The sequence below is a fragment of the Pseudorca crassidens genome, chromosome 15 (assembly GCF_039906515.1).
Source record: "Pseudorca crassidens isolate mPseCra1 chromosome 15, mPseCra1.hap1, whole genome shotgun sequence".
NCBI lineage: Eukaryota > Metazoa > Chordata > Mammalia > Artiodactyla > Delphinidae > Pseudorca > Pseudorca crassidens.
The window spans coordinates 7,965,554-7,993,477 of record NC_090310.1 but is presented as its reverse complement, the minus strand read 5'-3'; the positions used below and the strand labels follow the sequence as shown (position 1 = coordinate 7,993,477).

General features: G+C 51.8%; 1 protein-coding gene across 7 annotated transcripts in view; it reads right to left on the bottom strand.

Annotated features, from left to right (window-relative positions):
• The window catches only part of CUX1 (cut like homeobox 1), a 372,800-nt gene that overhangs the window by 88,692 nt on the left and 256,184 nt on the right, over positions 1 to 27,924 (bottom strand). For all 7 annotated transcript variants that reach the window (XM_067705821.1, XM_067705825.1, XM_067705824.1 and 4 more), the window contains exons 9-10: positions 11,276 to 11,324; positions 1,461 to 1,565 (exon numbers count right to left, since the gene is read on the bottom strand). In XM_067705821.1, the coding sequence (XP_067561922.1) occupies positions 1,461 to 1,565; positions 11,276 to 11,324 (154 nt within the window). The remainder of the gene's footprint in view (positions 1 to 1,460; positions 1,566 to 11,275; positions 11,325 to 27,924) is intronic.

Below are 27,924 nucleotides of genomic sequence, written 5' to 3'. Positions count from 1 at the left end.
TTAAAGACAGAAAACAAAAATCCAGTCTTAAAAGGGGTCCTCACACTAAAACTTTCCTTTGGACCCATTCCTGGGGAATAATTTAAAAGCTCCGGTCTGGGGCGGCAGAGGCCCCTGCTGAGTCCTGGCTTGGCCGCTGGGGCCAAGCGTTCTGGGGCGAGGGGCTTACATCCAGGGAGCTTCCGTTTCCTCATCTATATAAAGAAATAACAATGCCCTGCTTCATGGGTCGGGTGGGGGTAGTGGTAGTCAAACTGATGTGTGACCTTATTACAGCAGCACATCTCCCACTGGACTGTCCTCTCTCCAGGAAGGGCCTGGCTCGTCCCTCCTGGCTCTCCCAGGATCCACTGCGGGTCCCGGCACACAGCAAGGGCTCTCCAACCCTTTATTAAATAAAAGGACAGCTACAAGTGCAATTCACCCATCACAGGCCATCAGAGCTGCAGGGACCTCAGGATCACTTACTTCCTCCTCATTCTGCACACCAGGCCTCGTAAGCGCCACCACCTGAGTTAATCACTGTATGTGAACTAGTGACGGAGTTGGCTCTGAAACCGGGGCTCCTGGACCAGAGCGCTGATGCCAACCACAGCCAGCCTAACCGCTAAGGTTGGCTGAGGACGGATTACGTGGCAGGACCTGCTCTAGAGGCTTCGCTCAGAGTAATTTCCAGAACCCTTGTAAAAACCCATTTTATGGATGATGCAACTGAGACTCGGGGAGGTTAAGCCACTTGCCCCAAGTCACACAGCTGATAAGCTGCAGAGCTGGGTTCGGAACCCAGGGGTTTGGCTCCAGTGGCCACGGTCTTAATGACACCGCCGCTCTGTACTGCTGCACAGCATTGAAGGAAAGTCTGGAGTCCGACAGTTCAAAGCCGCCTTGATCGAGCTGGGCAAGTTCCAGCTAAGAGCAATTTTCATTAGCCTTAGAAAAGTCAAGAGGCAAAGGTCTGAGATGTGTGCCTGGCTCCTCTTGAATGCCCGCACGTCAGGCGAGACCCTGACTATCACGCGGACTCAGAGCGGGTTGTGTTATTACCTCCCCCGCTCCTCCCACGTCATGAACTGTTTTCCACTCTGGAAGGACACATCCAGAAGACCAAACCTCCAATTTTCCTGTGCAGTCCTGCAAGCCTCCAGCCTCGGATCGCCACCCATCTGCCAGCGGTCCACCCACCAGTCTAACTGGGAAGATGCTCTCTTGGTGAGGGGCTCTCCACCGGGTGGGCGTCACGCTGACCACCGGGCACCGATGCACAACCAGTAAAGCTCTTCCCTCTGACGCTACTGGCTTCCATCCCCAGACTGTTACACGCACTCCCCACCGAGGCAGCAGGACTGTTTCAAACGTTACCCCCGAAAAGGGATGCTCTAAAGCCAAAGAAGAAAGCGGCTGTTAACACACAGAGGTACAGATGCGAGGCGACGGGGTCCCCGCGGGGCTGGGCTACCCACCACGTCCGGCGCCTTCTGGATCTGGGAGGCCAGCTGGAGAGAGTGGTTGGCCGACAAGAGCTGCTCCCTCAAGGTCTCCGCCTCTCTCTGAGCCACCTCTGCCCTCTGAAGGAAGTGAAAAGGGTGGAAAGAGAAAGTACATTCAGTTTAACAACTGACAATTATTACAAGAAACATTCATCAATTCATGCCTGACTGACTATAATTGATTTTCCTAAACACTCAACCTAATAAATGCTAGAAAAAAACAGAGAATGTGATGGATTTTTATTTTAAACAGTACAAGGAAGAAATAATTGAGCGATTATGACAGTAATTTAACGCTAGGAGCAAGGAATCCCCTGCTGATACTAGCGCTCCGGCCCACTGAATTTCCCAGACTGAATAAATACAAGTGGAAATGGAGTCTTTTGATTCAATTTCTTTCTATTCTCATAGCCCAAGAAGATTTTATTGCAGGATTACTCCTGGGAGTAATTCTCACGGGTAAACAGTGAATTAAAGACACTCTGGCCATTCTCCTCCTAAAAACATGCACAATGTTGTGGTTGTTTTCCTCCAGCAAGTATTTCCATCAACGGACGGGGTGTAAATACCACTTCTTTTGTGAGGACCAGGCTTATTTCAACGTATTTAACCCTTCACCCGACCAAGCTTTCTAATGCTGAGGCTGGCATTTCCAGCCAGCCAGGCCAAAGAGGGGCTGCTGAGGGGGTGAGGCCGAACAGAGCCGCCACAGGGAGGAGGCTGCAAGAGGAACGAGTGGACGCTGCTGTCATTTGCTGTAATTCCCGGACAAGGACACCAGCGCTCCGGAGAGCAAACCAGTATTTCCCACTGGTCAGCGAGAACAGTCACTCCAGTGCCCACCTCCCAAGAGGACACCGTGGTGCAGTGGGCAGGAGCCGGGCATTTGGGACCAGAGGGATGAGAGCAGGTCACCTAACTCAGCTCACCAAGCCTCCACCTTCCCGTCTGTAAAATGGGAACACCGTCTCCCTCCCGGGGACCTCGCGAGGGTTAACACCCAGAAGCGCCCTCATTCATAAGTGCTTTGTTAACGGGCTTGTCCTGATTTTACAATGACTGAGACGAAATGCAAGGATGGGTGGGGAGCTGTAGCTAATTGACACTGGGCACGTGGACTGAGGAGCGATCACTGCTTCTTTCTACCAGACGTACATTCTGCTCATAGAAAAGATGAACAAGAAAAGCCTGGCTGACTAAGGCTATTTCGTGTGTTTTCTTATTTTGTGGTGTGACAGTGCGTGCCTACTAACTGCTAAGAAAGAACGGAAAAGAGAAGCAAGAAGTTAGCCTGCCCGGTACTCGCCGATCCACCTAGTTGTACGACGACTGGGTTTGGCAGCCTTAAGTGGTTCTACGACGGCGGCGCGGCCCTATCTGCTCTGCATCCAGACATATTAGGGTATTTCTAACAGTAGCTGCTCCTGCCCAGGGTGGTGCTGGTGGCTGCCCGCGCCGCCGCTCCAGGAGCTCCTGGAATTGCACTCAATCTAATTCCCATGGCGCCTGGGCGGGCCTGTCTGTGCTCAAGCAGCCACTTCCCACCCTCCGCTGCAAACCGTCTAGAGGCGCCCGTGTCAGGAAAGGCGGTGATGTGACCGGTATGGCCAAGATGCCAGGGGTGACTTCTGGTTCACGATAACTGCAGGAAGCTCTCCCCTTCAGTGAAAAAGATTTCCCCTAGTTTGTTTCCAGATGAGCCACTCCACGTTTTTCTGATAATCGAGTCATATTACTGAAAAGTTTACTCTCGTCTTTCTCGTCAGTTATACTCTTGGGCATAAAACCTCCATGGCTCTGCCAGGAAGAAGGTGTATTTTGACATATTTCTAGCCTTTCTGACTAAGGAAAACAGTGCTTAGCCTAGTGGAGAAGCAGTTCTGGTGGCAGCCAATGAGGCAGCATCCCTCCGCCCCCGCCCGCTAACACTGGCTGTGAAATGTTCCAGAAGCACCAGAGCTGGGGCAGCCCAGGCAGGGGCTTCGTGGCCAGGATCTCATGTGGGCATTTCGCTGTTGGGAGCAGAGTGCTGCCCCATCAAAGGCTGGGGGCTCACAGAATAAGGGATCTTAGCTGTGGATGATTTCCCCCTCGGTTTTCATAATTTCTCCAGAGCTTCTGCACTTTGTTCAGTCTCCAAGTTCACGTACAGTCATGAACCTGGGGCCTGTCCTCGGTGGTCACAGCCTCTTATCACGTTTAAGTTGACTCGGCTGCTTCACTGTAACTTTTTAAAAATCAATTAATTAACTAATTAATTAATTAATTAGGTTGTGGCGGGTCTTAGTCGTGGCAGGCGGGCTCCTCAGTTGCGGCATGCAAACTCTTAGTCGCGGCAGGTGGGATCTAGTTCCCTGGCCAGGGATCGAACCCCGGCCCCCTGCACTGGGAGCGCGGAGTCTTAACCACTGAGCCACCAGGGAAGTCCCACCCTGTAACTTTTTGATTGTTTAGGATTTTTATTATTTTTTCAGGATTTATAGCCTGAGTACATCAAAAACAAAACAAAACAAAACAAAACGAGTTGAGGTGTTTGTGCCGCTAAACGTGCGCAAAGCAGAACAGCTGAAAGTCAAAGTGGGCCTAAGGGCTGCTGAAGGAGGGAGCGGGTACTGGACGCCGGGAGCTGCTGCGGTGAGTCTGTCTCTGTAGCTGTAAATGCAGCCCAGCCGCTGGCGGCTGAGGCGGAAGGAAAAGGGTGCTGTGCTGGGTTGGCTCCGCAGTCTCCCTTGTTGCCAGGGTTTCCTATCTTCCCCACGACCACAGTCCGGCCAGATGAAGTTGTGTTTCTAGAACTGGAATCAACGTGGGGAGGGGGCAAGCTCTGGTGCTGGTTTCTGATCTGGACGCCCAGACACGGGGCCGTAGCTGCCATGAGACACCCAGCTCCCCGTTTCCACTGACGGGACTCCTCCTCCCCTGTCCCTGCAGAGGCAGAGCCTGGGGACCGCGGCCAGGGCCCCGGTGGGCAGCTGGCGGCATCGTGGGTGTGACTCAGCGGCCACCCCACGGTGAGAACAGAGCCTGGCCAAGCCTGAGCTGCCCTCCTGAGAGATTTGCTGGCTGTTTCTTACTTTCTGTCCTTTGCTGAGAAGGGAGGGTAAATGCTGGAAGCGTGAGGGGAAGGAGAGCGCACGTGAATGAGTGAGGGCGCTGCTTTGCATTTTGGTGGTAACTCCAAAGATAGAAAGGGCGGCCCTACGGGACAACTGGGGACCAGTGAGATAACACGAGCCCGGTGCCCAGCGGTGCCACCACGCGGCGACAGGCGTCCAGTGAAGAATTATTATTATTATTTTGGGCCCTGGTGTGTGCTTCCTCGGGTGGTCACGATTCTTTCCTTATCTTAAAATGAGGAAAAACTTTTTTTTTAGTTAATTTATTTTTGGCTGCGTTGGGTCTTTGTTGCTGCACGCGGGCTTTCTCTAGTTGCGGCGATCGGGGGCTGCTCTTCGTTGTGGTGCACGGGCTTCTCATTGCAGTGGCTTCTCTTGTTGCGGAGCACAGGCTCTAGGCGTGTGGGCTTCAGTAGTTGCGGCACACGGGCTTAGCTGCTCCGTGGCATGTGCGATCTTCCCGGACCAGGGCTCGAACCCGTGTCTCCCGCATTGGCAGGCAGATTCTTAACCACTGTGCCACCAGGGAAGTCCCGAGGAAAAATTTTAAAATTTTAAATCTTAAAATTTTTAGGGGAAAATTACTAAAGACTGTAGCTGGTCTTCAGGTTAAACTCCAGCTTCCTTCAGCTGTCACCAGGAAGTCATAAAATGTGGAGAAGCACGGCCGGTGGGGCAGACAGAGGAGGCAAAGGCAGAGGCTCAGGCGGCTGCAGCCTGCAGGGGATGGCTGGTGAGGCCGGTCACAGCCCTGGGCCCGGGGCCCAGGGAGAGGGGGCTGTGCTCAGGGGTTCCCTTGCGGGGGGTGTTTCCTTCTCCCCCAGCACCAAGGCTGGGATGTGAGGGAATCCTCACCACCTCCCCTGTCGGGCCGGCTTTCCCCAGTTTACCCATTTAAGGTGTGGCTTTGAGTCCCCTGGTTTTATATGGTGGTGGTGGAGGCAGGTGGGGGGGTGTCTCTGATCCAGCCTTCTGCCCAACCTGGCCCTAGGCTTTGTCTCTTGTCCCTTTTATATGTGTGGCCATGAAAGCCCACCTCTGGGGACACCAGAGGTGAGCAAGTCCCTTTAGTGACACAGCAGCCATGTGAGCTGGCCAAGGGCAGTGCCCCCAGGGAGACGGGCCGCGGCTGGGCACACGGGTCTGCTGGCGGGCTGTCCCTCCTGCAGTAACTTCCCAAGGCTGCTGGAGCAAACGACCACAGATTCAGTAGATTCAAACAAGACCAGCTTATTACGTCATAGTTCTGAGGTCAGGCGTCCGCTGTGGGTCTCACTGGGGTAAGATCAAGGCGCTGCAGGGCCGGTCCCTTCCTGAGGCTCCGGGGCAGGATCTGTTTTCAGCTCCTAGAGGCTGCCCGCATTCCTCAGCTTGCGACCCCTTCCTCAACCTCAGAGCCCGCAGTGGCCACAGTCAAATCCTTCTCACATCCCATCGCTCTGACTCTTCTGTCTCCCTCTCTGCACCTATGGACCCTGGTGATTATGGAGGGCCCACCTGCATAACCCCAGGGACCCTCCCATCTCAAGGTCAGCAGATGAACAGCCTTAACTGTGCTCTGCAGGCAAGTGGACCTATGCACAGGTTGTGGAGATTGGGCTGTGGACACCTCTGGGGGCCGTTCTTCTGGCCACCGCAGTCCTCAAGGACAAATAACACATTTGGACCATTTCCAGGAGAAGGCAAGCTCTCCTCGGGGATGACTCCTCAACCCGCTCCCCTCAAAGCCCCGGACTCTGGAGGGAGAGAAAAGGGGAGCACGACTACGGAGACCAGCAAGCGACCTTCCAAGGGAACAGATGCCATCGCTGTGGAAAGTGCACAGCTAACTCCGGTCACCCTCCCAGATCAACACCCACACTCGACTGCAGAGGACGGCTAGGGCCCAGAGGTGGACCCGCTTCAGTGATGCTGCACGGGAGAGGTCGGAAAGGTCCACCGAGAGAGTTACCGCCACACATCCCAAGCCGGCCCCGTGCTGGTGGCCGGAGTCCCGTTTGGACCCCCCGCCTGTGTTTCTGGGGGACGCGATGGGTACTGATTTGGATTTCTTTTCTCGGGTCGGCCAGGCTGAAAGCTGGACCTCCCCCAGCATCACACCACCTGCATAGACGCAGATTGTTACGGCCCACAGGCTGCTGAGCCACGATTTCAGAAAAGCTGTGAGAGCGAATTTCCCTACCCCCTCCTCCCCGAAAAGCTCTGAACCTTTACTGTCACCAACTAAGACAGTATTAACACAAGCACCTCCAAGTCGGACAAAGAGGTGTTAAGTGAGACCCAGCCCTAACTGCCCGTCACCAGTCGGACTCTCTTCCACTTCTCCTCGCTAGAAACACAAGTACTTCAGCGATAAGATAGAGCTTCAGGTCTCAGTAGAACATTTTGACTATAAACCAGTGCAAAAATAATGTTATATGCCAATGCAGTAGTAAATTGCTCCTCCCGGGGCTCTCCCCTGATGGGCAAGGCATGCAACCAGATGTCTGGCGGCGCCCGGCCCCGGTACCCCTCCTCCGGCCCGGCCCGCCTCCACCTCGTCGCCATGGGCCCCGCCTCATCCCTGCCCTGACACATCACAACAGCTGCCTACTGCTCCCCCGGCTTCCAGGCTTTTCACTCCCCTCTGTTCTCTGGATGTTTAGCCAGAGCGATCCTTCTAGAACTCGAATCTGATGTCTCACTCCCGCCCGTGATTCTCCACTGTTCTCAGGGTGAGGCCCTCCCCACACCTGGCTAGACCCCCTCCTCTGGGCCCACCTTTCCGCAGGGGCTTTACGGAACAGCCTGGAGCCCCCAGTGCTCACGGAGCCCTTCCGTACAGGCCCTTCCTTGCCTGCCTGGGCGCTGCCCTCCTCCTTGTCCCCCGGGGGAGTTTTTCTCCTCATTGAGTCATCCCTGTTGAGCCGCTGAGCCACCGAGTCAGCCCCTTCTGTTTGCTCTGTGTCTGACCCTCCACCTCATACTCTCAGCGAGGGATGGCCCACATCTGCCTGCACAGCTCTGGTGACGGGGAGCTCACTCCCTTCGGAGGCAGCTCCAGGCACCTCTGCATCGGGAGGAAGTTCCCTCCCATCAGCCTCTGCACTTGGCCGTGAAAAAGCCCGACCCCTTCCCTGGCCAGCCCTGGACAGCTGCAGGGCCAGAATCCACAACCGCTGCCCTAGGCCTTCCCCTTTCTAATCTCTTAACATCCCAAGTTCCTGATGTGTCAAGTCTTTCTGTCTTCTTTCCCTGCTCCCCAAAGAACAGGGATGTCCCCAGACCTCCCTGTTTCTTTCGTGTGAGGGCCCCTTCCCCGTCCTGGCCATGGAGTGGAGCCTGAATGCATTGCATGTGCCTGATTTCCTTCTAGTGTGTGTGGTTTTCCAGGACAAACGGTAATTCCCCGGGCATGAACTAACTGCTACAGCCGGCTGCAGAATCACCACCCCCTTCACTCCAGAGACTGTTTCTACTAATGCAGCCTGAGTGGCTGGTGAGACTCTCCTATACCTCTCCCCACCCGCACTGTGCTGCTATCTTCCTGGGCAGGACTTCAGAATTCTCCCTGCGAACCCAGGCTTCCTTGGCAACTACAGAGCATGAATTTAAGCACGCACTTACAGGTGTTTTACCTCTAATGCGCGAAACAACCTTGTGAAGGACGTACAAGCAGACCTCGTTCTACTGCGCCTCACTTTATTGTGTTTTTTACTAACTGAAGGTTTGTGGCAACCCTGTGTTGAGCAAGTCCACTGGCGCTATTTTTCCAACAGCATTATTTTAAAGTTCAGGTATGTGCACTGCTTGTTTAGACATAATGCTATTGCACACTTAAGAGACTACAGTGTAGCATAAACTTAACTTTTATATGCACGGGGAAGCCAAGAAATCTGTGTGACTCCCATCCTGATACCCACTCTTGCGGTGGTCTGGGACCTGAAATCTCTCCGAGGTCTGCCTGTACGAGTTATCATTCCCTCCCTCCCTTTCTCTCGTACATAAACATTTTTTTTAAATTAAAAAAAAATGGAATTGTAAAATACAGTCACACAAAACATACCATCTTAACCATTTTTAAGCGCACAGTTTAAAGTAGTGTTAGGTATGTTCGCATTGTCGGGCAACCATCTCTAGAAATTTTCAACTTGCAAAACTGAAACTCTGTCCCCATTAAACACTGTAATTCCCCATTCCCCGCTCCCCCAGCCGCTGACACCCACCTACCCTTCTTTTTAAAATTAATTAATTAATTAATTAATTTTTGGCTGCGTTGGGTCTTTGTTGCTGTGCGTGGGCTTTCTCCAGCTGTGGCAAGTGGGGGCCACCCACCACAGCTGCGGTGTGCGGGCCTCTCACTGCAGTGGCCTCTCCCGTTGCGGAGCATGGGCTCCAGGCACGCGGGTTGCAGTAGTTGCGGTGTGTGGGCTCAGTAGTTGTGGCTCGCGGGCTCTAGAGCGCAGGCTCAGTAGTTGTGGCGCACGGGCTTAGTTGCTCCGCGGCATGTGGGATCCGCCCGGACCAGGGCTCGAACCTTCATCCCCTGCATTGGCAGGCGGCCTCCCAACCCCTGCGCCACCAGGGGAGGGAAGTCCCCCCCACCTACCCTTCTACTACTCTCTGTCTCTATGAATTCGACGACCCTAGGGATTTCATGTAGGTGGAATCACACAGTCTGTTTTTTTGTGACCGGTTTAATTTTCCTTAGCATAATGTCTGCAAAGTTCATCTTTTTCTTTTCCTTTTTTTAAAAGAAATGTAAGCAGTGGAGAGACTTGTCCAAGGCCATCTATGGCCAGGAAGTACCGAGTGCGGACCTGAACCAACTGTCACCGTGGAGACGGCACCTTTCTTCAGGGTCCTGTCTGGTGTCTCCGAGGACCCGAATCCACCCAGTGGCCTTCAGCACTTTGAGAAGCACATCAACTGTGCCAAACGTCCTAGTACCTGGGGCCTAACTGGATGCAGCCTGACCACTTGATATGCACAGAGTCAGCTCATCTGTCTAACAAGCTAGAGCTTACCCCAAAGTGCCGCCAAAAGGGGAAGCAGCCCGCGATGGGCCTGGAGGGAGGGAGAGGGTGGGGGAGTGGAAACTGAGAAATGCGAATGATAATCCCGTGACAGGGAAGGTTCACCAAGAAGGTTTCTGCAAAGTCGAGCAGTGCTACCTGAGTAAGAACAAAGGGGCCAAACTAAATTCGTTTAGCAAATTAAGGTAAATAAATGCTTAGGCACCTCTATGAGGTGAAGCGAAGTAGTGCTTTAGGGCAAGGAGCTGAATGGGTGTACTTGGGACATAAAGAAAGGCCAAGTGAGCCCCCAGGCTCTATCCTTGCTTCCGAGTGTGGTGAATGGCACAGGCGCCAGGCCTGGCTCTGCAATTGACCGGCCACTGACCTCAGTTTCCTCATCTGTAAGATGGGAGTCATAACTACACTGACCTTGGTGGAAAACAGTGAGGTTTAAGTGACTTGGTTCGTGTGAAGTTCGGTACAATCGGTACAAAATAAGTTACTCGACAACGGTCAGCTCTTCTCACCGTGACCAGCATAGCTACTACACAAAGATGCTACCTCGGGTGGTGCAGTCCACGCATCTCTACTGAGCAACCCCTATGGACCAGGCCCAGGATACTCAGGGGTGAGTCTGAGTGTGCAACACCGAACACACAAAGTCTTCCTTAAAGAAGAAAGGAATCCACACGTTCCATGATCATTCTTATGCATACACTGACTTTCATATTTTAATCAGATTTCAGGATATTTTCATGGGCCAAAGAATGGACAGGGCCGCTCTTTGCTGAGTGTTTGCCAAGGTCCGGGTTAGCAATGCCAGTCAGGGGCACAGGCACCCCGTGGGACCCTCACAAGGTGGAGAGCTGAGACCATGGATCCGAGAAAGATTTTCATCCCATGGGGCCACTCGAGGCAAACCGCTAAGCTTCCAAGTGCCTGGAGTGACCCAGCTGTAAAACTGAGTGGGGAGAGGCCACCACTGCCCCGGCCTTCTGCGGCTGAGACACGCAACCCAGCCCTGGCTGCTTCTCCCTGCAAATAAATAAACTAAAACGAGAGACCCCTCTCTTCTCAAAGCAGGAGCACCATATGCTGAAGCAGAATGTTCTCCTGCTCTGCAGAGTCCTTGGGGAGGGGCGGGGCCCTGTAGGGTGGCCAAATTTCCCAGGCAGCTGAGTGTTTAGAGCCACTGGATACCGTGTGCCTACTTCATGCCGGACACGGTGCTGGGGGTACTTTGCGCAGAGCATTGTGACAACTAAGTATCAACCACGAGGGGCTGTCAGCTGGCAGCCCTCTGCAGAGCAAGTGGCTTCATCCCGTCAGAAGGTGGAGAGACAGACTTTGCTACGGGGTAACGCACTGGTACAAACTCTATGGCATAACGGCTGTCACGGGAACAGAGCGGAGATTTAAGAGACGGATTAAGGAAAAGAAAAAGCATCACCACAGGGTGCCTGGGATGCTGGGACCACGTCAGAGACTTTCCCAAGGAAATCACGCCTGGGACTTTTCACGTATTTCTCATGACATCAGAAAAAGCGTCAACGTGGACAGCTGTATGTGAAAGGTACAAGACTAACCGGCCTCCTAGCTTAGAGAAGCCTCTTGTGAGAGAACAGAAAGGGCTACGCTCTTGTGATTGCGCGCCTGAAGCCATCAAACGTCCTACCTGGTTTGCTCTTTCGAGGTCCGTCATGATCATTTCAATTTCGTCGGCCCTGGGGAGGTGAGAGGGAGACAGCACGTTAGTCAGCGGCGAGGGAGGCTCGGGGGCCACCGCGGTTCCAACTCGGCAGCATGACCCACAGGCACGCAGGTCGGTGTCGGGGGAGAGGGGCCACGCAGAAGGGGACTCTGCCACCCACTGGGAGGAGGTGGGCTTGCATCGGCGGGAGAGCCCGCCTGCCCTCGAGGGGCGCCAGTCTCTTTGGGGAGACAGCGCCTCCTGCCAAGAGAGCGAACAGAACTCTGAACAGAATGCTCTGGAAAAACAGAGGCGGCAGAGATGAATTCTCCTTGGGGGAGGGAATCAGGAAGGTTTCAGAGGAGGTGATGTGTGAACTGGGTTTTGAAGGATGCGTAGAAGTTTGCTAGGACCAAGAGAACCACGAGCAGGTGGGGGAGGCGGGAGGAGGCTGGGGACGCAGGATGGGGGGCTCCGCAGTCTGTGCGATAAAACCACCTGGGTCTCCGTCATCCTCCCTCAGCCTGCTCACACACAGGGGGTTTCCAGGTGTTGTTTGTTCTTTCTCTTTTTTTCTGCTCTGAAAGTACTTTCTTGAGTAATTTGAAGGCACATACATGCTTCCAACACACAACAGCACGAGAGAGAGCGGAATGCTCAGAGTTCTACCGAGAAGGTCAGTTCCAAGAGTCTGTGGCAGGTTTGAACACAACGCCCAGGGAAGTCACTGCCCCAGACGAGTCTCGATGACGGCCCCTGTGATGAGGAGGCCACGGCCGAGACTGTTGCCCGAGGAAGGTTCAGCCCAGCCATGGAAGAGGTGGGGGGGAATGTTACAGCTGCAGACCAGCAGTGGGCGTGTGCGCCCCCTCCTGCCGCGGCCGCCTCATTCCACGCCCCACGGGGACCTGAGCTGGCTCTGCCGCCTGCAGGACTGAGCTCCACCCCTCCCCGCCGGCCTCTCTGCCTGCTGAATCCCCCTGGCTGCCCTTCTGGGCCGAGGCTCCCGCCCTGCGCCCGACCCCGCAGCCCTGTGCTCAGGCAGCTCCCACCACGGGGCGGCCCCTACATAGCCTGGACGTGTGCCGCCTGCCCCGTCACCCTCCACTCCTGGGAACCTCATCCCCTACTTCCACCCCCACCCCCCAGCCCTCCTCCAACCCTGCCAGGGGCTCCATCTCAGGAGGTAGCACAGCTCTCCCTCCCTGCCAGGGTGCGTCTCTTTCACCCTCATCCCTGCCGGCACAGGGCCTGGCATCAAGCTGGAGGCCAGGGTCCTGAACGCGGCCTGTCCTGCGAGCAACGGGCCAGTGGGCCAGTCTATTCCCTGGGACAGGTTGGGGCACTCGGACGGGCCGACTCCAGGGTTCTTCTGTCCCCCAAACCTACTTCTCTGGTCTTGGCCATCCACCCTTAACATAGAGAGTGGGACAAACTACCCAGGCCCTGGCCGGTCCGGTTTTGCCATTTGCTGCATCGTGTGTTCTCTCCTCTGGCCCCGAGGCTTTTCCAGCCTTCACGGCGCCCTGCGATTCAAGGCCATCTCGTCAACTCCCAGCAGCCCACACGGGGTAACAGATGCCTTGTGATCAGGTTCACCGATCGTCGTATCTGTTTGAAATAGTATCCTGCTTGCAGACTCGTCCGGGAAAAGTCCGAAACAACTCATCAAATGGCCTAGTTACACGAAGCTCTTTTTAGGACAACTTCGTGAAGCAGGCAGTGTCTGTAAGACAAACACCCAAACTGGGCCCCCGCAGAGAAATGCTGGGGGCCGGGGGCGGCTTCAATTACAAAACATCTTAATGCACCATGGCAAACAGAAACCTCCAAGATCTCAGAGAGAAACTGCCTTGACTCCAGAGGGTAAAAACGTCACTGAAAGTGTTTGGTCTTCAAGTGACAGAAAAGGGGACCTGACGGCGGCCAGGACAGAAAGCTTTCTTGACAACCTGCTGATGGAGTGCAAATTTCATTGCGTATGGGAGGCAATCAAAAGTTAACAAACTTCTCTTTTAAGGCAAGTCACAACGGTTAAGTGAAGTTTTGAACTTTAATCAAACAGTTATGCACTAGGTATTTACAAAGTCCAGATCTACACGGCCACCCGCCCAGCCTGCCGGCGGCTGGCGTCATCCGAGCACTCTCCCCCTCGGTCCGTGAATGTTTTCCGACACCTACAAGCTCCCTGGCCCCGGCAGGGGCCACGGGAAAGGCGCAGGCAGACGTGGCTCCTGCACAGCCCACCGGTGCCGCGTTTACAGAGGGGGACAGGAGCCCCCCGCCGTGGCTGCTGAACACCTGAAACGAGACCTCCCGGTGCCCCATCTTCTTCTCTCTGGTGCACGTCAGGGAGCTGGTGGCCAGGGGAACGGCCTGGGCTGGGGGAGCAGAGATCCCGAGCATGGGGCCTCAGGGAGGGTTTTCCGAATCTCTCCTGTTGGGTCCTTCGTGAGCCCTTTCGTCTTTAATTCTGGCTAATTTATCTTCGTCATTCAGATGTTTCTGCTGCTTGGTTTGGGTCTCCTACTATCTGGCTACTGTTGGCCCGTCTACTTCCGTCCTCCATGTCGTCCAACTTTTCCTTACATTTGCTATGTCCTGATCCTTTCCTGCTCCTTCTGGGTGGTTCTTCAACTTGACCCCCCTGCAGCTGTGCTCAACCTGTGATCCATCTCTTCTCTCTGCTTCCTTAGTTTAGTTATTCTGTTCTTGATACCTGTCATCCCCACTCCGTTCATTATTAAAATTATTCCTTGGTTTTGCTTTATGTTTCCTCGAGTGTATTTCTCATGCTTATTTTGTACGTGGGGCCCATCTGCCTGTCTTCAGATCACATACGCTGATGGGTTTGGGGGTCTGTCTTCCAGACAGGGGTGTTCTCCTCTGGAGCCTTGCTGTTTTCCCCGGGGGAGCCAGCTACTCTTCTTGGCAGTGTATATGGGGGAGGAGGGAGGACAGAGAGGCAGCCCCGCTGTGTGTCTCTCAGGATGAACTGAAGGCACACAGCAGTGTTCAATGTCTTTTGCCGAGTGAAGGAGGAGAGGCAGGGGATGACCCCAGGCCCCCGGAGTAAACACTGATAGCTCCCCTCCACCAGAAAAATCCTCTGGCCAGAGCTTCACCTTCAGTTCTCAGCATCAGGAGCAGGGGATCCTCCCGGTACAACTCCCCAACCTCTGCTCTGGAGATAAGGGGCAGAGATGTGGCTGCCTGGGGGCCCACCCTCCCCTGTTTTTATCCACTCCTCACTCCTTGCCTGGCCACTGCCATTGGCCATGGGGCCAGGACAGGGTCAGACACAGGCCTGGGCTAAAAAAGAGAGGGATTCCCAGGGGTCTGGCTTCACCTAGAGGCTAGACTGGCAAAGCTGGGACCTGCCGGGTCTGCGAAGTGGCACCCAGACCTGGCCAGGGTCAGGGGGCCTGGGTGGGCTCGAGCGCCTCCTCAGGTGAATGGCTTTGGATGGTCATTACAATGCTTAATATCCAGAAAACAACGTATCATCTCCAAAAGATGTCACGTCACTTATTAAAAATTAGTCACATTTAAACAGGAAGGTGTCTTCTTGGCAGTCTGAGGCAATCCCTGGAAATGAATTTCAAGTTTTTCCATCTTCTCATCAGTTTAACTTTGGTTACTAAGCAACTGCTAAGCTGACCAAAATATTGAATGTGATAACAAGTGCGGCCCTTACCTTTCATTACGAGAGCAAGTCTCATATTTCCAGAGCTTTCAGCCGATAATGCCCACATTGAGCCCTGCTGTTACAGAGTCGGGCAGTTCAAAACCAGGTACCCTGGCGACTGTGGGGCCCAGAGGGGCTGCAGTTCCCCTTCACGGATGGGACCAGAAGCCCCGGAAGGAGGCAGTGGAAGGAAGCAGGGATGCAGCGGGTGAGGAAAAGTTCAGATGATCATTTTAAAAGTCTGTAGGCTCGTGATTCACTTTCCCAAGGGGCACGCTTTTAAAAAGGTGAGAGAAAAATACAACCGGCTGGGTACTGAAATGTGATCAGGGCTTCTGGAGACGGGAAGCGCAGCCCTTGGTGCTGGCCGACCCGCCGGTGCCGGCTGCATTTTAGAACCCGTCTGCCACCGGGCCTGTACGACCCACTTCTCGCCAAACTGCGGCTCGCACCCCCCGCCCCTCAACAACACGACTCCTACCAGACAGCTGCCCTCGATAAGTAACATGAAAGCGCGCAGAGGTTAATACTGCCAACTATAAACGTTATCTGAAAAGTACAGCGATGAATTAAACGGCATGTGCTTTCACAGCAGGATCGTCAACAAGACTCCGAGGGGCTTTTCATTCTTTTCATTTCGCAGGCTCAACTACCACGTCAGGATCTGGAGCCTGACATTAGTCTAAATCATTTATTTTCCAAAGTCCGTAATAACCACAGGTATTGTTTGCTCAGCAGAACTATTTATTATAAAAACTTAGTTCTCTCACCTTTTTATGAGCTGACAGAACAGTTTTCACTGATCTATTAACCTGTGCTGCAGTATGCTCTGCTCTGCCTTCAAACCGCGGATCACTTTGGCCTGGGCTGGAATATGCAGTTCATTCGATCGGTTCCCCACAGATCATTCCAGGGTATTCTCTGGGCTGGCATGTGATTTTTATGAGGAACTTAAAAGGACACGGCCAAGGCCAACGGCCGGGAAATTGTGTCCACTGTCCACGATGGAAACCCTGTGTTTCCTTTCACACTAGCCTCCCGAGTGCTGAGGGATGGCCCCAGGGCAAGGGTGGGGCCTATTTCAACCCCAATCTTACGACATCGGGAGCTGTTAAAACAAAGTACGTCTACAAGACAGTTGAAAAAGCGTCCAGGGTGACCTTCAAAGGTCAGTGTACCTTCTTGGACCCAGGTCAAGAGCCAGTAGTCTCAGTACTAGATTGTAAAGTTCTTAGGTATCAAAAGAAGAAATATGTGGAATTCCCTGGTGGTCCAGTGGTTAGGACTCCACGCTTCCACTGCAAGGGGGCACCGGGTTCGATCCCGGGTCGGGGAACCAAGATCCCGCAAGCTGCGAGGCACGGCCAAAAAAGGAAGAATATCTAAAGATTAATTCTCCCTGCTTTAAAAACAAACAAAAAATTTCAGTATGTTTGGTAAAGCAAACGCTCCCCCCACCACCGGATGCTGCGTCTGACGCCTGGGCCGTCAGGAAGGCGGGTCACTTTCCAGGCGGGACTCTGAGTCCCCGAAGCAGGGCTCACTGGACGGTGCACAGAAAGAGCAGGTGGGAAAACGAAGAGAAGGAGGCAGAGGACCAGGGGTGAGGAAGGTCTCTTGGCTCTGGGACTGGCATCTCCTCGATGGGGGGCGGGACCCAAGCTCCCAGGTGCCAGGTTGGCAGCGCACTGGGCAATGGCATTCGCCTTATCGGGAGCACACGGGACAGAGGATGCCCATCCCAGGAGCTCAAAGACATGAGACCCTGTAACTGCCTGCTCAGGGTGGGCGCAGGGAGGTGAAGGCGCCCAAGGAATTTTGGTCCAGTGACAGCCCAGACGAAGGGACAGCGGGCTTTGCAAACAGGAGGAGGGAGCCTCTTGGAGAAGTGGACATCTGGTCTGCATCCTGGAGGATGAGTCTGCTGGGTAGAGAACAGCAGGGCAGAGGGACGGACAACCAGACCACAACGCGGTGGGGGCCCTTCAATCTTGTGTTTCCATGGCGTCGAGCCCCCCGCCCCCTCCCCGCCCATCATGACAGGGCAGCCTCTTTCTGCCCGTTCTGTGCTTCCTGTTTCTTTCTCTCGTGATGGCAGAAGCCATGCAGAGCCCTGTCACACAGCGAGGGTGACAGTGGAAACCCTGCCTGTTGTCTGACGTCACGGGCGATGCCTCCAATGGTTCACCGTCAAGCACCTTAATCATTTTGGACTTCAGATACATATGTTTGTATTTTGTTAACGTGACAGCCACCTGTTCCTATGTTATTGAGGCTTTTTAATAGAAGACGGACACTGATTTGATTAAGTACCTTTTAAGCATTTATGGAGCTAGTTAGCTGGTTTTCCTCCTCTGACTCGCTGAAAAGGTAAATTATACTGACAGTCACCTGCTTCCATTTGGTTGTGGGTATTATGCATTTAATGTGCTCCTGAGTTCTATCTGCTAGTATTTTGTTGAACATTTTTTCCCCATAAGTATTGATAGATGAGATCGCCTCTCGTTTCTTTGGTCTTCTCTCTGTCAGCTAGTCACACGAAACACTTGGAAGGCATTTCCTTCTTTCCATAGACAGAGTGAAGCTGTCACAGACTGGTTGCCGTTACTCTATAAAACCTGAACCCACATCCCACCTGTATGGTCTCAACACGTCGCCTGGCAGGCGAGGCGAGCCCCGCGGAGTCTGCACCCCGGCCTGGCTCCCCTCGGCCGCCTCCCGCCGTCGTCCCCAGGCCCGCGGAGCCTGGGCCCCCACCTCCCCTCCTGGTCTGCGGCCTCCTCTGCCTGCACTTGACTGTCCTGCTCTCTCCTGGGGCAGGGCTCACAGGCAGTGTGCCCTCGATGGCGCGGTGGGCTCCACGAGCTGTTCCTTGGCCCCCTCCCTGCTGGTTAGACCCGAAGTGTCTTCTGGGCCAGGATCCCTGCAGGGAGCAGAACCCACTAGAGAACTACCTCCCATCAACACCTCACTCCTCTTCCAGCTTCGTTTCCCACTTTTCCAACCCTCCAGTCTTTCAGACAAGGAGGCCTAAGTGCAGAACTGCTTCTTCAGAGCTGCTGAGCTGGGGCTGAGCCTTCACCCTGTTAGTGACACGCATTCTGTGCATGTCTCCTTTGGCGGCTCAATCAGCATACACCCTTATGGGTTCTTCAGTCTTGTTCTGTTCCTTGAAGCCACCACACTTGCCCGCACGTCTGTCCCCTCTGCTGAGGTCCCCATGGGGGGCTGCTGTCTACATCCGGTCCTCAGCTCCAGGGGCCGTCGTCCTCTGAGGGTCTCCCGGCAGCCCTGCCCCGCATTGTCCGCTCATTTATTTATTTTTATTTTTTTGCGGTACGCAGGCCTCTCACTGTTGTGGCCTCTCCCGTTGCAGAGCACAGGCTCCGGACGCGCAGGCCCAGCGGCCATGGCTCACGGGCCCAGCCGCTCCGCGGCATGTGGGATCTTCCCGGACCGGGGCACGAACCCGTGTCCCCTGCATCGGCAGGCGGACTCCCAACCACTGCGCCACCAGGGAAGCCCTGCTCATTTATTTTTACTGCACTTATTCCTGCCTCTGAGTATCTTGTTCAGATATTGATGACGTGTTTATTCACGGTTATGATCCCAGAGAACACAGCAGGCGCTCCCTAAATCCTGGCTGATGAACGATGCAGACCTGCGACGGCTTTGCTTCCTCAAGTCCACCCGGCGTGTGACAGGCAACAACTCAATGGCTGGTAATTTATAAATTTATTTATTTTATTTTATTTATTTTTGGCTGCGTTGGATCTTTGTTGCTGCGCATGGGTTTTCTCTAGTTGCGGCGAGCGGGGGCTACTCTTTGTTGTGGTGCGGGAGCCTCTCACTGCGGTGGCTTCTCTTGTTGTGGAGCACGGGCCCTAGGCATGCGGGCTTCAGTAGTTGTGGCTCGCGGGCTCTAGAGCACAGGCTCAGTAGTTGAGGCTCTAGAGTGCAGGATCAGTAGTTGTGACGCACGGGCTTAGTTGCTCCACGGTATGTGGAATCTTCCCAGACCAGGGCTCGAACCCGTGTCCCCTGCATTGGCAGGCAGATTCTTAACCACTGCGTCACCAGGGAAGTCCCTGGCTGGTATCTTAAAGAGCAGAAAGTATAGGCCTGTTTTGCCAAATTGTAAATATGACTTTCAAGGAAAGAGTCTGTAAGTTGTTTTGGCAGAAGAAAAATAATTCGCTTTTCTTACCACTTTTTGTAGCCCTTGAAAAAGAGGCAACACTCTCCCTGGAAGAAAAAGTATATATAGACCCAGGTCCATGGGACTGTGAGCTCCCGGAGGGCAGGCCCATCGGCCTAGCTCCCCGATCCTCCCCGTGCCCACGGAGCTGGGTGCAAATCGGACTCAACACAGATTGGCCGGGGAGGCAGGAGGAGAAAGCATCATTTGTGGAAGGGTTTTCTTGACAACCTCCAGCTGTATGATTTGTCCTCCCTCTCATTTTCCACCCAGTGAAGCCACCTCTGCTTGTGGGGGGGGGTGGTGGTGGTGAAACTACCTGGCATCCTTCCAAGCCCCCGATCCAATGTGTCACCCAGGAGCCGACCCTCCCTCTCTGATCAAATCGAGGTCTAGGCAGAGACGGTTGTAGAGCTTGACTGCTGTCAAACCCTCTGGGAAAAAAAAAACCCCTCTGAAACCCTCTGAAAAAAAAAAAAGTGGTTTTTACTCTTCTTGGAAGTGAAACTGTATCGAGAGACAGTTAAATGGCCAGAAGGTCACCTCTGCCTGCTCAGAAATTGACCACAATTTATTCCTTTTTATGACCATCATATTTAAATGTAAATGATACAAGTAACAGTTAAAAATCAATGTCTGTTAAGCCTCATCAACCCCGAATGGGAAGAAAATTTCCCTTCTCGCCCCACTATTTAACTGACTTGTTTACATGAAATAATTTAAATAAAATCCTACTTTGGTTTAATCTGAGTCTCTAACTGACCAATGAAGTGGTCTGCTACTGCCCACATGAGGCAAATTTCCCACCTGTGCCAAACCAACAGGGCAGCTCCAGCAGGCTGGTCACTCCCTGAAGTATGACCCTGGTGTGATCAGAAATAGCCTGTGACCATCACTCAGGCTTCAGTCCTCTCCGGGCAGGGACCCAGGACAGCTGTGGCCGGAGAGTTAGTTTACAAGCTGCTGCTTCTGAGATCATGGAAGCCTCTTGGGATAAGCGTCTGGATTACTCTTCGATGCTTTTCGCCATTTCTCTAACATTCTCTAAAACCGTTGCTCTAAAAGCAGTGGGGAGCAGGCTGGATGTGAAAATCCTTTTCTTCTCTTAAATCAAGTGCCATGAGGTCCTAAGTGGGATGGAGTGACTGGAGGTAAAATCAGGGAAACCAAGGGCTAGAGCCACCAGAGTGTGGCTGGCACCGCAAACGGGCCGGACCCTCCCCCACTGCCTTCTGGTCCTTTGACCTTGCGCAGATCTGGGCGCGCGACAGCCATCTGTACGGGAGGAATAATGTGGCCTTTCTCAGAGAAACTGGCACGAGGCTAAAATAAGAGTACTGATGGAGAGTAAAAAAAAGCAAACTTCGTAAACCCACGCACATATTCATTATTATTGTCGTGCACGAAAACCAGGATCTTTCTCTTCTGGTCAGAGCTAATTTTCAACATCCAAGACCATTAGGTGATAATCAAAACCACCTGTGAAGTGGGTTTTGCCCCCCCGCCCCCCCCCCCCCCCCCCCCAGATCTCCAGCCTCAATCTGATCAGACCTCTAGGTTCAACTACAAACTCGCAGGAATGAGAAGACAGAGGAATAAGCTAAACTACATCTGGGGATGCCAAGGGCAAGATCTAGACTGTGGGAAACTCTCCAGGACAAGTGAGCTGGTTTCTTTTGCAAACAGATTGAAAGGAAAAGAAAAAGAGACAGAGGGAGATCTATAAGATGAATGAGACTTAAAGATATACCAACCAATCGCAACGTGCGGGTCTTATTTGGATGCTAACTCCAAACAAGGAAAAAAATCCCATTTATGATGCTTAGGGGTAGTTTGAAATTTCAGCATTGATGATATTAAGAAATTATTTTTTTAATGTGATAATAGTATGGTGGCTATATTAAAGAGTCCTTAATGTGAGGCTCTACACGCTAAACCATTTAGAGGTGAAAGGAAAGGATTCTTGAAGAAGCCTCAAGAGAAAATGGGGGTAGGGGTGGGGACAGGCAGGCCAGGGATGGGATGACTGGGATCGCCCAGTAGGAACCCAGGGGCTCTGTCCTCTACTGTCTGTTGGAAATTTAACATAATAAAAAGTAAACAAACAAACAAAAGTATAAGGTGATAAAAAAGCATAGACCATCACAGTTTTGTGTCTCTCCATCGGTGCTTGTCAACTATAAAGTCGGTATGTATGACGTTGACCATTGTTTGCACAGAAATGAGGCGACAGGCAGGCCTGTGCCTGGGACGAGGCTGCAGAGGGCCCCCTTGGAAAGAATACCGGTTAGGAGTACTTTGCTAATCTTAGTCAAGTCAGCTAACCTCTCAGAACCTCAGTGTATTCATTAAAGGGGAGGGAAAAACACAGGCACGAAAAGCCCATCTCTGCAAAGAGAACATGCTTGAAAAATCATCCGTGGATACTCTTCTTTGCTACAGAAAATGTGGATCCTGGAGGGGACAGCCGAGCCCACCCTGCATCCCACTGCGAAAGGGGCTCTCAGGAGGAGCGGCTTCCGTGAGGGCTCTGGAGGGAACCGAGGCTGCCACCCTGAGCGCCCGGACCCCAGGAGCTGGCTGATGGTTTTGGGAGTCTTGGGCACAGGACACGGCCAGCAGGGCTGCGGACCCAGGTTGCTGCTTCTTTCCTCCAGATTTTGACGAAATGTTCCGGAAGGGCTGCTGGTGCGCCACCTACACGTATTTTTCAAGCTCTACTTCACATATTTAGTGTAAAGTTTGTCAGCATGTCTTTCTGGCAGCTGGAGAACTGCCTGCCCCACTTGAGCTTCTGCTCTTTCAAAACCGCCTTTCAGATTTCGTTTCCCTTTCCCTGTCGACTTAACCTGTAAGCGCCCTGCCTCTGGCCGACAGGTGCCTCTGATCCTGGGCAGCGAACCTGCTGCTCTTAACGCCTCCCGCGGGACAGGGACGTGCCACCACCACAGGTGGACAGGAGGACACTGCTCGGATTTCATAGGTGGGGAAACTGAGGCCGGGGCCGAGTGGTGGCCAAGGAGCTCAAGGCTGCAGCGAGTAGCGGTCTAGGGTAAGAACGCTGCTTTTATGCCCGAGTGTGAGGGATTCTAATTACCCCCTTTCTCCCCTAAGTGCTACTTCATAGGGGCTGTTAAGAAAAGGCTGGGTGGCAGAGAAGCTAAAACTAAGAATAAGAAAAGCTCTCCAGCTGCATTCTAGTTATTACACTCAGGTCCCTTCCCCTCCAAGCCTAAGGCCGAGATGACTTCCTGGGCCCTCCTGGGCCCATCTAGAGGCTCGGGCTGTTCTCTGATCACACCTGCACCCCGGGGCCTTCTGACTACACATCTCCTGCCGGTCCTTCAAAGCTGCTTCCAGAGCCTCCCCTCCACCTGGTCTTTCCCCGGTCAATTCGGTGCTCAGCTCACCTGTGGCTTCGGAGGCCCTCGCAGCATCTGTCCACAGCCCCTGCCCCCTTAACTGCCCTGCACTTAAGGCAGCTGGTGGTTTGTCTCCTTCCCCCCGCAGGGCTGGGAAGTGAAACTGGAGAACCAGGCGGCCAAAGGCAGCAGCGCATCCCGAGGAAAGACGGCATCCTTCCTCTTCCTCTCATTGGCACCGAAAGTCTGCATTTCGGCAGCATAAGTGCCTTTTTTAGGGCAACTTGAGAATGAATAATTCAGCGGTTCCTCTTCTGCTTGTGAAGTGTTAGACAAACAATTCAGACGGGGCCAGACTTGCTGGCCCCACAAAGACCGTCCCTTCCCTTTGGTCTGACATCATCGGATTTGGCCATGAATCTCTCAGAACACCCTCCATCCTGTCTAATCACTAAAATACCACAAAGGAAGTCCACAATACTTAGACATAGGGAAAAAAATAGCAAGGTTAACTGCAACATAAAGTTTTCCCTCGTTGCCAAGCAAACAGTACATCAGGGTGTCACAGGAACACTGAACTCTGAAAATCCTATGTGGGGAATGTCTTAGTCACATCAGGTTATTGAGTCGTTGAGCTTCTAATTCAAATCCAAGCCTTAAAGAAGTACCTTCCCCGTGGAGCTCGAAGCCCGAACTCCCGGGTTTTGCTCTGAGAGCCTCATTGATTGTGTCTTGTATTAAAGGTACCTGGAATACTTTTTGGACGTAGGTGTGATGAAAATTTGAAGTTAAACAAACAAACAACCTTCCCGGTTTTATGAGAGAACTCATTTTGGAAGGATTCTTACTGGACAAGTCAAACCCTCTTCCATACATTCATGGTTGGGTGGAACCTTCAGTGGATGGAACCCCGAGGATCCTCGGTCGGGAAGACACAGTCAGCAAATAACTGTCTTACAGCTCAGCTAGCTGTGCTCGTGACCACTGAGGTACAACGCAGCTGGGATTCTGGGCAGGAAACTGGATCCAGTCACTTCCCAAATGACGAGGTTGGCCGCTCCCTGGGTTTAATCCTTATGGAAGGACCCAGGTGGTATATTTCTGAGTTTAGGAGAAGTTAAACAATGTGATGATAAGAAAGTATCTCTGTGCTTTGGGGTCTGCCTGGCAAGCCTCAAGTTTGTGCAAAATCTTTACTGTACGCCAGGGAATAAAGGATGCTTATCCCCATAGCTGATGATCCTGCTAAGCAGGAGTTGCTTTCTGAAGGCAATAGAAGACTCTTGGAAAATCCAAATAACTTTAAGGAATTCACCAGCAGGAATGTGTAGGTTCAGAGTATTCTATAAAGGACTGTGTCTCACTGCAGAGGGCGGTGGTGAGGTTAATGTAGTGAAATACAACTCGCTGCTGTGCTTGACATATAATGCAATAAGGGTACAGTACGGTAAGAGATTTTAAAATAAATATATGGCTTTTAGAAGGTTTCAGAAGGGCTCAATCGTTCTGCATCTGACACTGAATTTCAGGAAAAAGAGGGGACCTGGAGCAGGGCTGGACTGGAAGGCTCAGGACATTCAGAGAGTCAGTTAAGCTCTGTGGTCCATCTTCCTTAAATAGATCAGAAAGTTTATGACAGAGATGCTGTGAATTAGAAAAAAAAAAAAAGAGGATTAAGAATAAAGAAAAATGTTAAGAGAAGAGTGATACTGGCAAATGTAACTAGGCCAAATTCACCTATAAAAATAAAATGCATATTTGAAGAAAATCCTAAACCTAACAAAATGTTGGAGAAACACACTTCAAGTAAAGAGGAAGTGATTAACTAGATTTTTTCAAAAGGCTACGGTAAGGTTTTAAAGCCACACTAACCAATGTTATATGTAGCAAAATAAGATTACAGAGAAAGAAGTCATACTAAGAGGCACAGTAAACAATAAAACACCACAAGCTGGAACTTGTCTTAAGTCACAAGGCGAGAAAATCTATAAAATACATAATATAAAAATGGAAAGAAATGCAATATATAGAAGTATCATCCTACTAGAAAACGAACTACACCATATGATGTAGGTAAGGGGTTCCAGTCACATGGAACCCGAAAGCCAGGTCACATCTGAATTTAAACGGGGATCACAAGAGTGCGGGGTCTCACATAGGACAGACACTTAAACCAAGAGCCTCCACTGCTCTCCACAGACAAATAAGAGAGGTGCCCAGGAAAGATGAAGATCAGATATCCTGGCTGTCACAAAAGCACAAAAATTCACTCCTTGTAGGTAATATGGTCACATGCTCACCAAATCCAAGGGATTCACTTGAGCAAATGGGCACAGATGACCCAAGAATTCAGCAGAGTCCCACGTTTTTTGGTAAAGACAAAACACTAAGCTCCTATGTACCAGTAATAAATATCTAGAAAATGAAATAAAAGACTATCTCATCTACAACAGGGATACAAATACTAAACATGTGGGAATTAAGACAACATGGTATAAATTCCATCTATATAAAATCAAATTACAAAATGCTAGTGGCAAAGAAAGCTAACGATGACATTTACTATTTGCGGTTGCGTTAAAGATAAATAAATGTAAGTTTAGCTCCCAAGTTGATTTATAAAACTTGGTAAAATGACAAGATGCGTATAGAAAAATTAGGTGACCCCAATAACAGTAAACTAATTGTAGGTATTAAGCTAGAAAACAAAGAAACATTATTAAAACAGTTTGGTACTTACGAGAATGAAAAGTCAGATCAATGGAATGAAACTTCAGACAGAAATCCAGAGACACATGTAATTACTTACATCTGATTTGTCCAAAGTTAAATACTGAAGGAAGGAATCATCAACATTGTTGGTCAAACAGAATTAGTATGAAGAATAATAAACAGACACATACCTTAACCTCATATGCTATAAAAAATTCCAGGTTAAAGATACAATAAATCATAAAAAAAACATAAGAAAATGGATTGGGAAGGAAAGACCATTTATTATTATTATTATTATTTATTTTTTTTTTTTTGCGGTACGCAGGCCTCTCACTGTTGTGGCCTCTCCCGTTGCAGAGCACAGGCTCCGGACGCGCAGGCTCAGCGGCCATGGCTCACGGGCCCAGCCGCTCCGCGGCATGTGGGATCTTCCCGGACCGCAGCATGAACCTGTGTCCCCTGCATCGGCAGGCGGACTCTCAACCACTGCGCCACCAGGGAAGCCCCCATTTTCTATTATTGAAACCATATTAATAATGATTAACAACAAGGTTGATGGGACCTATCTCATATATTTATACTACTGAACAATGAAATCACTAAAACTCAAAAGAAAATCAATTGCTAGGTAAAAGTAATGATAAATGCGAGTGAGTAGTTAAAATACAGAATACATGTAGAATTACTACGCTGTTCCCACTGTACCCACGTTCATGGGTGATAAGGAAACACATGGAGAGGAAATACGCAGATGGGAGAATGTCGAGTCTTGTGCTAACGAGTATCAAGTTAAGCACCGACGAGCATCCGCGTGGCACAGCAGAGAGACGGCGGGAATCGCTGCCACCCACTGCAGCCCATCTCCTGGACTTGGCGCAAAAGTCCGAGACAAGCAGTGTAAGCGCCCCAGGCCAGGCCGAGCTCGGGGTACACCTTGGAAACTGGGGCTGTGGGAGGGGAGAGAGCCTGTAGCACCTGCTGCAGCTGTTTAAATGGGTTCTTCCCCCTGCAAAGGACACGCTAAGGAGCCTTGAAACAGCACCCTTTTTGCCCCAATGATCTCTCTTCTTGAAAAATATATAAATATAGTTTTTGGCCGTGCCACACAGCATGCAGGATCTTAGCTCCCTGACTGGGGATTGAACCCGTGTCTCCTGCAGTGGAAGCGAGGAGTCTTAAGCACTGGACCGCCAGGGAAGTCCCCTGGAAAGTATCTTAAAAAATTATTTTTCTAAACAAAAAATTCATTATGAAAAACCGAAAAAACCAAAATGCTGGCAGGCAAATCAAGAATGGTTACGTGAAGTCCAATTCATCGGGAGAGGAGAACAAAATCCTGCCGTCAAAGCGACAGATCAGCAGATCAGCAGGGGTGCTAAAGACTGTAGGAAAGGGACTTCTCTGGTGGCGCAGTGGTTAAGAATCCGCCTGCCGATGCAGGGAACACGAGTTCGAGCCCCGGTCTGGGAAGATCCCACATGCCCCGGAGCAGCTAAGCCCGTGCGCCACAACTACTGGGCCCACGTGCCACAACTACTGAAGCCCACGTGCCTAGAGCCCGTGCTCCACAATGAGAGAAGCCACCGCAATGAGAAGCCTGCACACCGCAGTGAGGAGTAGCCCCCGCTCGCCGCAACTAGAGAAAGCCTGCGTGCAGCAACGCAGCCAAAAATTGAAAAACAAACAAATAAACAAACAAAAAACTGTAGGAAATAATATCAGGCCGAAAGGACAAAGGGGAGTGAGCAGAGTGGGATGTCCTGAGCACGTCCAGCCGCAGTGGCAAAGTGGGCACAGCCACGTGACACACGCGTGCAGAGCCGTGCGCATCCGAGATGTGTACAAACGTGTGTGTTCCTGGTCACAGAACTGGTTAGGTAGTGACAGAGCACATCTCAGATTTTCTTTTTTGCTACAAGGATGGCTAATTATTTAACTGCAAACGACAGAGACAGGTCCAGTGGACGTGCACTTGGCATTCGTGGTCACTGCCAGCTTTCCAACGGGAGTCAGCCTGGAGGGTATCAGATATTAATAATGATAGTGGCAGCTAATATGGCCTGAACCCTGGCGAGGGGACCACAGAGCACTTTATTCACTCCTAGGAACTCATGGGGTGGCAGACGCCATTACAGGACGGAAACCCAGGCCAGGAGAGGTTAAGAGACCTGCCCGAGGGGCCGCTGTCGGAAGGGAGGTGGAAGCAGGTGCACCCCCGGATGTGGCTCCCGCACATCGTACCTCCTCTCTTGGGGTCTGGAGGCACGTTTAACTAAAAATCCAGCACAAATTGCTTTAAAGATACGCGCGTTCACAAAGATGGTTCAAAAGTGCTTGCTTGTTTAATCCTGGTGATTCTGAGCTACGGAGAGGAGGGGCTCCTGCTGGCTCCAGGGCTGGAGGGACTAAATAGGTTCCAATTTACTTATTTACTTATTTTTGGCCACGGGATCTTAGTTCACCGACCAGGGATGGAAGCCGTGCCACCTGCAGTGGAAGCGAGGAGTCCTAACCACTGGACCACCAGGGAAGTCCAATAGGTTCTAATTTAATCTGATATTCAAAATTCAGAAAAGGTTACAGTGAAAGAGCGTCTCTCTCCCTGTCCCCCAGATCTCCTTCTAGACATTCAAATTTTTTGTGTGTGTGTGAATGCACAAGCAGATGTAGC